At 46.7% G+C, this 16,711-nt stretch overlaps 1 protein-coding gene across 1 annotated transcript in view; it reads left to right on the top strand.

The window, feature by feature from the left end:
- The window catches only part of LOC8038104 (trypsin beta-like), a 39,145-nt gene extending 23,829 nt beyond the window's left edge, over nt 1-15,316 (top strand). The window contains exons 6-7 of the mRNA XM_040213916.1: nt 10,720-10,856; nt 15,149-15,316. Coding sequence (XP_040069850.1) covers nt 10,720-10,856; nt 15,149-15,316 — 305 coding nt within the window. The remainder of the gene's footprint in view (nt 1-10,719; nt 10,857-15,148) is intronic.
- Nucleotides 15,317-16,711: the final 1,395 nt, after the last annotated feature.

Below are 16,711 nucleotides of genomic sequence, written 5' to 3'. Positions count from 1 at the left end.
AACAGGGCCACGCCTGGTGGAGAGTAAGACGTGGAAGTCAACAACAGGTGAAGGTAAAAAAAAAAAAGAAAATCAATCAAGACGGAAAAACTCAGCCGCACATGGCAAGACCAAAAACCGACTCCTCCGGGCATTCCTTGAACGGGACACAACCAAATGCGAACACGCTCTTTACAGCACCTTCAGGCCGCTACGCCATGACAAAATAAACCAAACAACTAAACAATGCTAACAAACAGATAATAAAAAAAATTAAAAAAAAAACAAAAAAAAATTAAAGAAACAAAGTTCAGCGGAACAAAAAACACACACGAAACTTAAAAAAAAAAAAAAAAAAATTAAAAAAGTCTTAATTAACCGACGCCGAGTCCGGTCCCACAACACAGAAGCCTGGCAGCATGACGGCGTGCAGATGATGCTCGAATCTATTCACTCTGTTCCGCAAATCCAAGACGGCTATGCGGAACAGTGGCTGTGCGGAACAAAGTGAAGGGTTCGAGCAGCGATGCGCGAGAAGGTAACCGAGAGAACATGCCTCGAGCTTCATATCGGGAGTCAGTCAGTCAGTCGGGAAAAAAAATTGGCTTGCTCTTTATGTTTATACAGCCTTGATGGAGATGCGCCTCAACGGGTAATCGGTCTCTTAGCTGTAGATGAGAAATTTGGCCAGTGCGGTACAACCGCTAACCTGGGGTTTTTAACGTGCATCACGCAGTCGTGATCACACGAAAGCGTGCCGGTATGAAACTCATCCAGATCGAAACGGGCGGGGTGGCGGGGATCGAACCCAGGAGGTTTCCAGCGCAAGCTTTCGCTCCACGCTCCGAGCTGAGACGCGTTAGCCCGCTCGGCCACTTCCTCCCCTAGTCAGTCGGGAGAGGGAGAGGAGCAACTTTCTCTTTCCCCTTCCCTTTTTCAAAAGAACACGTCAGCCGGCGCTAACTTTTCATCTCGTGACAGGGCCACTCTTCACAAACGGTTATAGTTGACAAGGAGGCTGACTTCATTTACCAACACGCTCGTTTTTAATGTCAGTCTCCGGGCTTTGCTGTTTCCAAAAAAGATAACCTTTCGGTGCTATCGGATCTCCGCGGAGAGAGATAGATAGAGCATGGCCGTTTCAAGGATAGGGCGCTCGAAGCTTGGGCAAATACGCGGTATTGTTTCACGCGTGCACGGATGGCTGGTTTCAAAATTTCCCCACATCCCTAACGAAACTGGCCCATCTTTGTGTGTGCGTCTGCAAGATTTCTGTCCCGCGCCGCCGGTTTTAGCGCGCACGCAGCGTTGTTTTGGCCGGCAGAACTGTTGTTGACCGTCGATATCGTAAGGCCGTGGTGTCCTCATCCTCCCAGGCAACAGTTCCTTTGCTTTCCCTTCTGCAGTACTCTAGCTGACTGACTCCTCCTGCGTGGCCGTCACTGTTCGCCGCGTCAACGACAGATACGTACCATTTCACTCCTCGTGACACCAGGGTGCGCTGCTCGTTTACTGCCACGGGCCGTCCGATCTAACACAACGAGCGCGAAAGGTCGTGGTCATCTGCTGGTTCCGAAAGGGCGGAGCGTTCATATAGGCCAATGAATTCCCCGAATCAATACGACGTCTGTCGATTTCTACAGATTAAAGCGCGAAACACATGTACGACGAAACCGTCCGATCCGACGTGCGGACTGCCGGAATGACCTTGGGGGGAGAGGGTTTTCGTAGCATCGGGGAGCATTGAAAACCCTCGCCTGATCGGACGGTTTCGTCGTACATGTGTTTCGCGCTTAAAAATGTACGACGCCTGCTGGTTTGTTAAAAAGTGTTGCTTTCTCTTCTGAACTCCTCCAATGTAGCTTGCCGCCTATAATGAAATATATATGATCGATAAATATAAGAGGGTGGAACTACTCTATTTAATTTTTATGTGGGAACGTTGAGAAAAAGGCAAAAGTATTTCCAAGTTTGTGAAGACGCGATATTCGGAAGTCCGTTTCGAGCCGTAAAAACACGTGTTTGTACGATATTGATGCTTAAATTTAGAACATAGAAACAAAATACACACTTTCTTGACTTGGCTTTCGAGTAGGTAACTATCATATCTACATTTTACAAAAAAATAAAAAAATGTGTTGTTGTTTTTTTTAGAAAATTGATTTCAAAATTGGAACTTTTTGGTCTTAGCATAACATCAACGTAAACGTACCGCAAAGGAAATTTTATACAGCTGAGTGATTTTATAATATATATAAAGAGCGTGTTTTGGGCTCTCCATAGACATAAAAAGTATCGACGTAACCCAAGTAGATCGGAAGTATTTAATTACCAAAGTTCATCAACAATTAACCGAGGGGGGTGTTTTGACAGTTTTACAGAAAAACAAAACGCAAAGCACCTAAAATTATTTTATGGCATTAGAGCCTTTTAACTCTACTTACAGAGTGCTTGAAAAAAGTTAATATAATGTGGACTCAAAATCCACGGCGGGAGATCGAGCGAAACATCCGACCCACGAGGGATGTGAAAAACACTGCTTTCCGCCGCGGCCTCTTACGAAATTCGTAAGTCAAGAACAAAAAATCCCACGAGCTTGCGGTTTCTGGCTACTGCATTTTTAGGGACGACGCCATAACATATAGTTTTTTCAGCGAAATTAAAAATTTGACCCTTCTTGCCTGCACGATTTCAAATGAAATCACACATAAGGGGTAACCGAGAGAGTATGCGCCAGTGTGTTATCTCCATCGTGAGCGAATAGAAGGTTGCACAACGCATTCGGTTGCGACCAAACGCAAATATGTGACCCAGCCTCTAGAGTTTTTACTCAAAACACGGAACACTTTGCAAGTACATTTCTAGAATTCTGAGAATATTTCTTCTGAGCCCATCGCCCAACTGTAGACCTTCGCAAAAATCACCTTCAGAGCGCTGCCAACTTTGTCCGCTGGGCTGGGGAACGCTCTCTGAGCATGCGCTGTAGCTCGATCTGTTGTGCCGTATATTGGACACTGCGCATGGGTCCAGAGCTCAGTGACTCAGCATTTTTTGCCCGGGTGATAAGTGATGCTCTGTAGACGGTCGCAGGTTAAAAGTTAAAGGGAAGCTCCTCCTACCCCTGTCCACTTTAGCAGGGCGAACGCTGGACAGGAGGCGATCTCCTCTCCAGCGCTCGCTTTGATAAAGACGAAAGGGGTGGGAGTAGCTTCTTCTGAGTTATTAACCTGTCACCAACTATAGATGAAGATCTTGTGACCGTTAACTCAGTATTAGGGAGTTTTAGAACAGCGCACGCTAAAGCTTTGCATACGCCAAGAATAGCGTCGTCGCCACTGCGCATGCGCCGAACGCTACAAACGTTTTGCGCTCTGCGTGCGCTGTTTTAGCGTGCCCTATTTCTCGGAAATTGCGTGCGTACGCAAAGAGTCCTTGCCACTGATCTCTATGTCTATTTGCTGGATCGCGTTTGACCAGCTCCTCCTATGGACCGGAATGCGGTCACTGGCGGCCATCTTTAGGTAGAGTTATATCATCTCTAGCCATCATAGTAAAATGGCGGACAGCGCAATGGCGGCAGGCTGCCATAAAAATAGCCGTAGATCTAGTACACTGTACCGTGGGTGACATTTCGTGCTTGATTGAAGTTGTTCAACGAAACAGATTCTTGAAACCCGGCGTGAACGGTAGCCTCATCTTTGAGGACCCGGCAAAAGTTCTACGAAAGCGCAGCACCGGGGAAAGCAGCGCAGCTCGCATCAAAAGCAGACTCCGTACCGTCGTCTGCTTTCGATGCTTCTTTCGATGCGACTTTCGATACGTGCTGTGCTGCTTTTCTCCCGGTGCTGCGATTTCGTGAAACTTTTACCAGGTCCTCAAAAACCGGACTACTGTTCACGCTGGGTTTCAAAAACATGTTTCGTCAAATAATTTTAATCAAGCACGCAATATCACCCACGCTATTTTGACCGCAGCCTGCCAACCCACCTGCCAAAACGCTATCTGCCATGGATGGAAGATAGCGGCTGCAGCAGCTTACACTGGCTAGAGGTGATACACTGATCTCTATGACAATTGCTGGATCGCGCTTCCCCGCTTGTTCGCTGCAGCGCAAGTGAAGCCACCGGGCTTCACTCGCTTGGGATACGATTTGCCGTTTTTGCTAGCCTTTGCTGCGGTTTTCCAGCGTGCTGACGACACGTTTTCTACTCGTTCGTCGTCATTCGCCGAAGAAGTTTTTTGAAGACTCTGTGTATTGTTGAGACTTTCCGTTGTGAACACGTGGATAATTTTACGAAAGTGCAGTGTCGCAGGAAAAAGGCACAACGCGTCGAAAGGAAGGGCTGGCGGCGTGTTCAAAGCATCCTTGGCACGCCGAAGTGCCGTGTCTCTGTGCCTTCGCACGCTTGGATACCGACCAAGAACCGACGCCGTGTGTATGTGTTCAGCGAGTGCAATGTGCGTGAAGCTGTTCGTGCCTCTGGATCAGCGTCTTTTCCCCTCGCGGTTTAGGAACGAGCTTAATCCAGCGTCCACTAGCGACGGAGGATGGGGAGAAGGTACGTCTTTTTTTCGTCCTTAGACGATTTACACAATACCGTGCACAACAGCTCCTCATCACTGATCAGTGCTGGCTTATTATCAACCTACGCGACTCGCCTAATTGTAATTGGTCAACAGATTGCACACGACCATATCGGCCGCGCTTCAAAGATTTTCATTCTCGCCGTCTTGTACTTTTGCTTTCGAAAACCCACCTGGCTCCACGTACAACGTTGCCCTATTCGTGCTCCCACGGAATCTATTAGAGTAGATTTGGGACATAGCCATGGTTAATATAGAACATAAGAATACGTACAGATCTCCCCCTTTTATTGATAGCAACTCACCGGAACAGCTGGACGATCCAGAACTCCGTGGCCGATATATATAAATGATCTAAAGGCATCTACGCGCGACACACGTTCAGAACTTTGGCGCGGGGTCAATTCTTGACCGGTATCCAAGCGTGCGAAGGCACAAAGATGCATCACTCAGCGTGCCAAGGAAGCTTTGATCACGCCGCGACACCGGCGACACGTTTTCGACGAGTTGTACCTTTTGATACGGCTTCACGCACATTGCACTCGCTAAACACATTCACACGGCGTCGGTTCTTGGTCGGTATCCAAGCGCGCGAAGGCACAGAGACACGGCACTTCGGCGTGCCAAGGATGCTTTGAACACGCCGCCAGCCCTTCCTTTCGACGCGTTGTGCCTTTTTCCTGCGACACTGCACTTTCGTAAAATTTTCCACGTGTTCACAACGGAAAGTCTCAACAATACACAGAGTCTTCAAAAAACTTCTTCGGCGAATGACGACGAACGAGTAGAAAACGTGTCGTCAGCACGCTGGAAAACCGCAGCAAAGGCTAGCAAAAACGGCAAATCGTATCCCAAGCGAGTGACGCCCGGTGGCTTCACTTGCGGGAGCGGCAAGCGCGATCCAGCAATTGTCATTGAGATCAGTGAGGTGATATAACTCTACCTAAAGATGGCCGCCAGTGACCGCATTCGCGGACCGGGCAAACGCCAGTGGTCCTTGCGCTCCTCCAAGAACGATTCGTGAGGAGAGGTTGGCTCAAGCCAAGACGAGCACAGTTAAAAAAATGGCGGCTCCCAGGACCATGGCTGCGGCCGCTTTGGCGGCGTCGTGAGCGCAACGTCGGCGGCATCCTCGCGACTGCGATTTTTAATACGGGACGACATTGCATTCCGTTCGGAAAACCCGGTAAGGTGGGCAACGATCACAAGGAACGGATGCTTGCGACGCGCCAAGACATAGGAGGCTATGGCCAAGATTTATCGATGAAGGTCAGTACACGAGACCTCTCTTGCCAAGGCGACGCATCCGGACACGACCGGTCGACCGCTCGCGCCGCGTTCTCCCGTTTAAACAAATGTAAAATGTTACTCTGAACCAAAAAACCTTTTTTTTTTTTTTTCAGGTTACAGCTTTTCATGTGTGAAATAAAAATGGTGGCTGTATCTTGGTGGCGTTGCAAGCGCGAGATGCTTTTGCGGCGCAGTGGAGAAACGCTATTAAACTCTCCTGCGTCGCGTGCGCTAACGTAAGCGCAAAATTTAGCGCTAGCGTGCGCTAAAATTGCGTACTTTATTCGAAAACTCCCTATTGTCGCAGTTCATTTCATTCGTTTCTCCGTTGACGTGTCACCGTAGCTTTCCTTTCAACTTTCCTTCACTCTCCCCTCTTTTTTTCTTTCTGCGCAACACTATTGTTTGTGTGACCAACTACACCTTAAAGGGATACTACAACGAAATTTCGGCACTCATTTTTTTTTGTCTATATGTGTTCAAAGGAGCAGTACCACATCGAAGACGTCAATATCTTGTTGTTAAAAAAGTCACGAAAAGGAATTTTAAAACGAATTAAACGATTAGCAAAGACCACCTGGTGGATGTCGCTAACGCCTCGCTTGTAATGCCCGTCTAGGAACCTTGACAGCTAGTGACGGAAGTTGTGTCGCCTCCGGCCACAACGAGAGAAGAGGGGAAGGAGGAACTCCCCTCTTCCCGAGAATGCCTTTTGTGTGTCGCAGAAGTCGCTATTGTCCCCGTACAAGATTATAGAAGATTAACACGTCACTCAAAATTCGTACAAAAGCAGCCGCTTCGGTGGCTGGAACGACTAGGCCATCCTCTCGACGTCAGCCTCGCCGTAGCTTTGCTCGTCCCGAGACGACCTACGTCACGATTGCGTTGGATGTCACGTGGTCTCCGCTGGGCCTTCTCCGAGCGCTCGCCAGAGTGGGCCGTTTATAACGAGAAATACAGCCACCAGGCTCGAAATACAAACGAGCGATTGTCATTGACGGATATTGTGGATCATATTCAACCTATTTTTGAACACGACGGGAATATTTCAGATTTCGTGGAAGCATCCCTTTAAGACTTCTTGCGTTCCACTTGGACCCGTTGTGCGGACCTATGAACCAGCTCGTCGTGAGCAGTCGCCAGCGGCCATGACGGAGTTGGTCAAACTCGAACGCGGATGTCTGAACCAGCCTTTGGATGTTTTCTTCGTCGCGTTGGTTGAAGCGGCCGCCGCGTGTGTCTAGTTGCCGGCGGCCGCGCATTTGTCACGTGCTTGAAAAAAGGCCAATCAGGAGCCGAGGGTTCGCCCCGTGGTTCCTGCAAGAACGTAACAGGGAAACGACGCCCGGTGCCAGCTTGTTTCTCAGGGTGCGTGACTCACCGTGTATATGCGAACTAGCATCTGCTCCATGTCAGCCGTTAGGAACGCACGAAAATTACAATCCCGGAAAACAAAATGTCAGCCGGCCTAGCTTGCTACAAGCAGAGTATTCGTACACAGGCAGATTTTTAGAACACAAATAGCGCACAAGACGATGGTAAGTATAAGAAAGATACGAAGCGCGCACATATATAGTCTGTTGCGTGTGCCGAATAGCATGCGTGGCAAACCCCTCCCACAAAGGTTTCTCCGCGCCATGTTTTATTTATTTATCAAAACTACTTATCCTCATTGGAGGATTTTTGTAGGGTGGTACAAAACACAGATGCATGACCATAGTACAGAGAAAACAGAGTTATACAGAGGGTAACAAATATATATGAAACAAACTGAGTGGATGAGATATGGTATTTTCACATCATGAGCGCTTCGGTATCATTCATGAACTGTGTTAGCGAGCTAGCGCGGATAACGGGTCCGGGAAAACTGTTCCATTCCTGGACTACTAGTGAAAAAAATGAAAATTTAAAGCAATTACTTTTAGGTTGGAACTCCCTCAATAATTTCCTATGGTTTGAACGGGTTTCTCTTCCATCGTGAGGAATAAGGTAGTTGGATTTTTCTATTTTAGTCAAGTTATCGGCTATTTGGTAAATTAGTTTCAATCTCGCAAGCTAAGCTCTTTTTTCTAATGGCTGCACGCCGAGCACTCTACACAGCTCATATGGTGAATCACGCGTGCTGAACTTATTGGTAATGAACTTTACAGCGAGCCTCTGCACTTTTTTTTAATTTTCATATGTTCGTTTTTGTGAAGGGGAACCAAACAGGGCTGGCATATTCAAGCACATGTCGAATAAGTGTCGTGTAGGCCAACAGTTTGGTATCGCAGGAAGCGTATTCTAGTCGCCTTCTTATGCACCACAATTTCGTTAGCGCATTTTTTTCGTCACTGCGTCTATGTGCAGGCCCCAGTCCAGATCCATTGTGACCAAGGCACCCAGGTACTTGAAATCCGTTGATCTTATAAGAATGATTCAGTGTGTTTTTCTTCTGGACATGGCTACTGTGTCTGTGTTGACACCAGTCTGAGATCTTAATTGTCCAAAGCGTTTTGTAATTTTAAGTGGTCCGAAGAATTTGGTATTTTAGAATATATTATACAATCGTCAGCAAAGAGTCTAATGTTGATGTCGATGTTATCAGTTATGTCATTAATGTAGAGCAGGAAGAGAAGCGGGGGAAGTACTGAACCCTGAGGTACTCCGGAACACACGCTCTTATTAGCTGAGCTATTTCCGTTAATTTCCACAAATTGAGATCGTCCAGAAAGGTAGTCCTTAATCCAATTTACAACTTTTCCGTCGCCAAAGATTTTGGTTAAATTTAAAAATATTTTATTGTGGAAGACCCTGTCGAACGTTTTTGACAGGTCTAAAAGATAACATCCACCTGGATTCTTCGAGTTATAACCGAGGAAAAGCCGTGCACGCATTCAATGCACTAAGTGACGGTTGACAATCCGGATCGAAAACCGTGCTAGCATGCACCTAAAACGTTGTTATGTATCGGTTGCCCTGAACTACCACCGCGAAGAGAAGCCGCAGCGGGTAAAAGGTTTGGCGCCCCGATCATCTAGTGGAAGGTGTTGGGAAGAAAGAGGGGGACCGAGTTTAGTTTGAACTTAAGGCCCATACGCACATTCGCGTTTGAACGCGTTTGGGTGCGTTGCGGCGTCCTTGCGGCCAGGAGCGGTCGCTTGCGATGCGATGCGCGCCTACCCGCAACGCTTGGTAGCGCGACGCAAGAGAGTAGAGACTCTTAGAAGTTTTGGAAGTTTTCCAAATTCCAACTGCGGCGACAACACGTTGCCCTGTGATGTTGCCAACCAGGAACGAAATTCGTTACATAAAAGCTAAAATCCGCGAAAATAGCTACATTTAAAGCGCCATAAAAAAAAAAATAAAAAAAAAATAAACTTGGTTATTCGTAGCTGAAGAAAGTTTTTGGTAGCTAGTTGACCCCAAAAGTAGCTAAATCTAGCTACAAAATAGCAAAATGGGCAGCACTGGTCGTCTCCTCTCGATCTGAACTACTGATCTCTATTGTAGTAGGCTGGATCGCGGACCGCGGCCTCGGCAGCTGGGGCCGAGTGTCGCCACCGGCGGCCATTGATTGACACCAGCCAATGCTTGGGACTCTATGGGAAGAACGAGAAAAAGTGCCGCTTCTCCCGTTTCTAAGCTGTTGTCGGCACTGGAACTTTTGGGGTGCTTTTCGATAAGCCCGTCAAACAGCTTGCGTACAAACATTAAAGCGGACAGCCCTCGCAGTTCTTATAAATAAATATTTTGTGGTCGAGGGTGACTCCGCTGTAGTGCAGCTAAATGAGGCGAGAGTCACCCAAAGTTACCGAGGGGTCGGTGGCGGTTTGGTTGAGTTGGGTTTAGCAGACGACAAGCTCCAAAGCTTTGCTACGCGGAATTCACTCACTCCCGGAAAGCCACTGTCGAGGTGGAACTTCTTTGTCATACATCAACTTCTGGGGTTCCCCGAGGACGGTCTCATTAACGGCAAGTTCCTTTGTTTACTCCACCACGAGAGCAAGCTTGCCAGTTCGGCCGTAGGTGCTCCGGTACGTTTCATTTTTTTAACCGACGTTCGAACGTTTGACAAATACCGATTCGATCTCCAACCACCCGAGATAATGATTGCAGCACACCATAAAATGCTCGCCTCCGAGCACAGCGTACATGCTTCAATATTCTTACTTTTGTGCGTTTCTCCCATAGACTTGCGTGTATTGCCTGGTGTCAAGCAATGGCCGCCGGTGGCGACACCGACGGGCTCCCGATCCGCGATCCAGCCTACTACAATAGAGATCAGTGATCTGAACATGCGCAGTCGACGGGTCGGCGACTCTCCACGCGCCGCCACCATCGCTAGGCCACCGCCACCGGACGCCGGGGCCATGGCCTTATCTCTCCGCCATCTTTGCATCCCGACTTGCAAGCGCTCAGGTGTTGGCTGTTTTCCTTATTGATATTCAGACTAAAAAGGACGGCTGAACAGCAACTTGCACTTCATACGGCGGTGAAGAGACACTTAACGCCATTTGAAGTGTCCTATTTGGACAGGCCTTCACCGGTGCCGACAATCTACAATTATGAAACAAGAAAAGAAATCATATTTAGCTCTTTATTAATTACCTAGCCACTTATCACGTAAAACATAATAAGCGGTGTGTTATTTCTTCTTTGTTGCACAAGAATCAAAACTCTGACGCGCGCCTCCCCCCCCCCCCCCCCCCCTTTCTTTCTCTGTCTCTCTCTCTCTCTATTCGCAACATGGCAAATCGCGCATATTTTATTTTGAATAACTACAGAAATTGTTATTAGAAAAAACATTTGCAAAACAAACTTCAACATTGCGTGATGATAATTACTTTCTTGGGGTCTGTTTCTAAGCGCTTGATTTCGATGTAGGTTCAATATATGGCGCTTCAGAACTGAGGTACACGAGCCAGGTTGTATGGCCAAGCGACAACTGCAGCGCAAAGTTGAAGTTCTTCAATCACAATACGCAGATTTGCGCCTACGACCGCTACTCCGATGCATGTGTGGTAAAGTATTATGTTTTTGACTTCCGCTGTCGAACCTTTAACGTCTCATCGGACATAGGAGTATACTTAAGCGTGTAATCTTGTTTCTTTTGTTTAGTTATACGTTTGCTTGGCTCGAATTTAAATGCCTATTTAGTTACGAAAACTGGGATCACCCTAGTTGAGCATTATACGGGGTGGTTGTTTTAATTCAAACAAATTCAGTAATACAAAGCAGTCAAAGGTCACTAGAGCCGCTTGTGCAGGCGAACAGCCAAGGAGGGAACATAATAATAATAATAATAACAATCTTTATTTTCCATTTACAATGGTGGAGGCCGAGACAAAAAGCCGCACAAAACGGCTTGACGAGCTCTCGGCCCCCAAATAATAATGTAGAGGCTAATCGTCATAAGTCGAACAATTAATTTTATTTCGCTTTTTAGTTAGTGAAGATAAACATTATTTCAATTAGAAACGTTTTGAGCATCATCAAAAAACCACTAAAATAGTTTGTTTTAGAAGAACTTGATGAGTGAGGATGCGCTAAAGTTGCCACTCGCCAGAGTTGTACAAGATACTCAAGAAAATTACTTAAGTTAAGTTACTGAATACCAGGCTAGAAAGCAAATGAGTAAAGTACTAAATAGCAAAATTTCAAAAGTATCTGAGTAGAGTACTAAATACTCATAAAGGTAACTCTTTACTTCCAAGATACCCTCCAGTTACAAATTGTTATAAAAAGCAAAAAAAGAAAAAGAACCTTTACTCAGAAGGTTTCCCCATCCCTCCAATCAGTGTAAGAGAACAAATGTCCTCTCGCCCCTACCCTTCATCCAGGGGCGCCCCCCCGTGCCGGAGGATTATTATGGGTGGAATAAAAAATTCATAAACCATTCTATCTGTAAAGGTGGATGACCATCCACCTTCACTGAGTGGAATGAACCACCGAAACTGTTTAGCACACGACACAGACGTACGTATCACAGAATTTTGAACAAAGATACGAACACATTTATGCACCATCTTCATCGGTGGCGTTTGCCGCCCGCCGCCGTCGCTGACATTCTCGTTGCCATTCCCGCCGTTGCTCTTCGTAGCCGCGTTGCTCTTCGGGAGTCCGGACCATACGCCGCCTCCTCATTACGACGAGAAGTGAAATTAAAAATGGAGAACGGCGACTTGTCTTTCTGGTTTTTTATATACATTCGCGTGGACGACTATCGCCGCCCCGAGGAACCGGAGGAAACTAGACACGCCCGACGGGACTGCCACTCCGGGAGAGCGGAAGGAAACGAGGCACGCAAGCGCTTGGAACGACGACAAAGAGAGGGCGCTGCGAGTGTTTGTTGACGCACATGAAAAATACACGGAACCCTAGCCATATAAAGCTTCGCTGTAAAACGCCAGTAGGAAGGAGAGGGGACGAGCTTCTTTGCGCTAACTTGGGGACGAAATATAAGCCACCATAGAAACAAAGGCGATGTCTCCGGAGCTGTAGGCAACTGTCGACCTCCTGAAAAAAGCGGAACTTTTAACGAGTGAGTACAAGTTACTCGCCAAAAATATCTAAGTTAGAGTACTGAGTACTGACTTTTGAAAGTATTAGAAAGATACCAAGTTAATCTCAAAAGTATTTAAGATACAGTAACTTGAGTAGAGTATTTAAGTTACGTAAGAGTCTGCCACTCTTACGTAACTGGCCGTTTGAAAACGGTGATAAGATTATCATCCGCGTTTTCACACTGCCAGTCTTGAGCCTGTTGTACGAGCGGTAACTTTAGCGCACCCTCGCTCATCCGCGCCTCAAGTTTTTTTTTTTTTTTCTTTTTTCAACATCAACTTATTTAGTGGCTTTCGACTATGCTCAGGAAGTTTCTCATTGGAAATGTATATTTATTTTCACTAATTAAAAACATTAATTAACGATATTTATTTAAGTACTGGACTTGTCGTGACGAGTAGCCCTCTATACAATGTTCCACTGGCCGTTTAACGTATCTGCACAGAGCTTTCATGGCCTTTCCTTAAATAAATCTGTTCGAATTAAAATCAAACACCCTCCAGTCTTCAGTGTTGATCCTAATATAATTTGCCAAATTGACAACATATCTTTGCAGCGGAGTACATAGAGGAAGGTAACATAAACTATGTCGTAATGTAAATTCCGAGACAAGAAAAATAAAAAAATAGGTTTGGGTTATTCTGTTCCCTATTGGACCAGACCACCACGTAAATAGTTAGAATCTAGTGCACCGAAGTCTACTTCGTAATGGCTACGAGTATTAATCAAACCTAGATATACAGCAGTCCGAAGGACCTAGGTCAACATAACGAGTATTATTTCATATGGCAACGACAACGTATGTGAAACAACAAAAATGAAAAAGCAGCGAAACGCAAACCCGAGTGTAGCGGGGTGCACTGAATCGACGGCGGCTACCGAGAGTTTCCGAAGGGACTCGCCGATCGCCCGCAGTGTGAACGTCGGTGGTCGCTTGTCGCATGTCGCTACAAAAGTGGCGCGTTCACAATGGACAAAAATTAATCTGTGTCTTCTATAAAACAAAAAAAAAAAAAAAATATTTTCTTTTTTGACTGCGCGCTAGTTTTTATTATTTAAAAAAATGAAACAAATCGAAGGTCAAAGTGCCCCTCAACTCCCACGCCATCTTCCGAGTGATGTCAGTGTCCCACCTGGTTTCCCTTTGAGCCCGCTCCCTCCGCGATCGTCAACTTTGGAAGGATTAGCATCGCCGAAGGTGGCGATGAGCGATCGACACAAAAGGCGGTTGGCGCGGGGCTGTCGGCGAGTGTACAGGGAGGGACAGATGTTGTTGGCTTCCGTTTGTACTCCGGTGACGTGACACCGCAGTTCCCCGAATTGCCACACGCGGCTGTAGATCGGCAAATAATTTGTTTGTTTGTTTCGTTTCTTTCACTTGTGCCTAAATAAGCAAAACAACAAAAAATACAAAATGAACAAAATGCATACTGCGACATGGTTCAAGACTTTGAACCCTGACGTTTCTAGCTTAACATATGCAAATAAAAATAAACGGCATATGTGATTGTCTTGTGTAGTTGGATAAGATTCCACCACACAACACGATAGACTGTTGTACACGTAGAACTCACATCCGTTTTAATCATTCGGTTAAAGTCGTCCAATCAACACCTCCTACATAACAAGGCTGACGTGCTAGATTATCTACGTCACCTGCCCGAGGCCAGCAACGTAAGACACAAATTATAGACGCAGCTGCCGTGTTCGGCTGGGACTGGCCGATTGAACACGACTTCCGGCTGGACGCTGACTCAGCACTCGTGTACAATATGTGCACCGGCCCCCTCTACGCGACGTAGAAAACCCAGCGATGCGGCCACGCTAATTATCTAATAGATAAATGTCGCTTCCATGTGGAGCCTCGTTCATCAGGGAAAAAAATAAACACGGTCACTCTAATCATAGCACTGATTGCTGCGTGATCTCCTGGCCCGTTTGTACCGTGATTAATATCACGAAATCGGCACATATATGGCCGCCTCAAACATGTATACAGTCCCCACCAATATGAAAGACCCACTCGGAGCGAGTGACCGAGTCGGTGGGTGGTGGGGGCACGGCGCGCTCGACAACGCTAAAGCACCTCGATGTGTTTGCGTTTGTCTTGCAGGTAGCGTCAAATGCGCCAGTGCACGAGGCACGTGTCTGGAGCGGCCCTTAAAAGCAAATGGAGGCGCAGCACCCAAATGAGCGGCCCTCGGAAGCCAATGGCGGCAGAGCACCCGCTCGTGTCACGTGTCTTGTGCGTTCCTTTAACAAGGGTTGGCGGTACTTGAAAGCGTGCATTTTATTAAAGCGCATCCTGAATCGGCGCGCACTGACGAAGCGCCTTCCCTGAGAGCGAAATATGGAACTGTCCGATGGGCTGCACAGCGCCGACGCCAGCAGCCACGCGCTCCGAGTAGATCTTTCAAATTGGTGGACACTTGGCAAAAGCGCGCCAAACGTATATGGAACACGTGAACTGCGTCTTTTCTAGTGGGACCGCTATCCTGGCGGCAGCTCCGAGCAACGGTTTCGTGGCGTAGCACTCAACAAACTGACCCGAAGTGCTACGGGTCAAGGTGCCGTTGTTCAGTTTCCTCCATATGATCTCTATGGTTTCCCCCGAGAGAACGCCACCATGGTGCGCAGAGTACAACACTACAGATGGTTTGCGTGTTCCGTTTAGGTTCGATGATCACTGCACTGGCTAATCGTTCATGCTTCAGCAATGATGCCCTGCCCTGACTTATCTCACTCGCAGGGCGACTCGGGTGGACCCCTGATGATAAAGAACGGCGATGTGTTCGAACTGATCGGCCTCGTCTCCAATGGCATTGGCTGCAATCGACCAGATATGCCGGGTGGATACACTCGGATTACGCGCTACCTGAAATGGATAAAGAAGGCACTCAACCACAGTAACAGCTGACCGGAAGAATAACTTGTTTTTCACAGTGAAATAAATCTGAGTGTTAACTTTGTCTTTATAATATACGGATATATACAAGAACGGCAGGGAGGCATTTCAGTTGTCCCGCCTTCAGCGAAAGCTTCCTACGTGCACTTTGGTATCTCGTGGGCTTCGAGCGTGCTGGAAACAGCAAGCACTCGAAACAAACGCGCGCCGCTTTTTTTCTTCTTTCAACATCAAATAAAATGTTGAGTGTATATTTCCACCTACTAAGGGTGATACAAAAAGTTTGGTGCACTTTACCCATTTTTAGTTTGAAAAACATCTTCAGCAGCTATAGTCGGTTACAAGTCAAGAAGGTAGGAGAAGCTCCTCCCACAAGCGTGATGCGCCCGTTTCAAATCTCTCCGCAGTCGAAAGAAGAGTTCACTGGAAACGCTCCTTGTTCCGCTTCAGTGGATTCCAACTTGTCTCCGATTCCACTTTTTAAGAAAGCGACCTTTGTATTTATCAGAGAGGGAACCGAGCCCCTGAAAGCAGCCTTTGTATCCATCGGGGGGGAAGCTAATCCCCGAAAGTCGTATTTGTTTCCGTCGGTGGGGGAGAACTCTAATCTCCCTCTCGTGCCTTCCACAATGCTAAGTAAAAGTCGAAAGATAAAGCAAATGTGTACAGAAAGGCAAGCCCTTCCTCGCGCGTTGGCCGCGACGTCACGGAAACGGTGGAACGCTATTGGATGCGGAGGTGGCGGAGGGATATCTGATTCTCTTTGAGGGGCATTTGCCGCTACCTTCTTGGCCTGTAACTGACTATAGTTGAAAATGTCGAACAGCATATCGCACGCAGGATGTGCCGGTAGATACTGCTTTCTGCAATCTTACAAGATACGAATGGATGCAAAGGCAACCCAGTTACGACTGTTGTTTTTCTATTTTAAATAAATCGGGTAGGTTACTTCTCCTTCTATGTTTCCGAATATAAAAATTAATTGGGAAGATGTTTCAGCGAAGCCTTTCTAAAATCCCAAAAAGTAAAGTGGCTGTGAAAAAATTAAGGGAATAAACTGCCGGTAACAACGATCTTCAATGATTGAAACAAAAAAAACATACTATTTATCTAAGATTTACTAACTTCCTTTTTAGTGAGTGAAAATAAATGCATGGTGCATTAATTATTGCATTTATGCATTAATGCATAAATGCAATGAATTTGCTAAGCAACATGGAAAACCATTAATTCAACTCAATTTAGAAAGATATAAACCAGAGGCAATATTCTACGGCGGTCCGAAAAGAAAAAAAAACGCTCTATTTGGAAGCATTTCTAGGTTTCGGTTTCTTATCGGGCGCACCTTTGCGCCCGCGATCCTGCTCCCTGGTGGCCATAGAGATCATACATACCACTGATCTCTAT

The sequence above is a fragment of the Ixodes scapularis genome, unplaced genomic scaffold, assembly GCF_016920785.2.
Source record: "Ixodes scapularis isolate PalLabHiFi unplaced genomic scaffold, ASM1692078v2 PGA_scaffold5__190_contigs__length_132052651, whole genome shotgun sequence".
Taxonomy (NCBI): domain Eukaryota; kingdom Metazoa; phylum Arthropoda; class Arachnida; order Ixodida; family Ixodidae; genus Ixodes; species Ixodes scapularis.
This window is presented reverse-complemented; position numbering and strand designations above follow the sequence as displayed.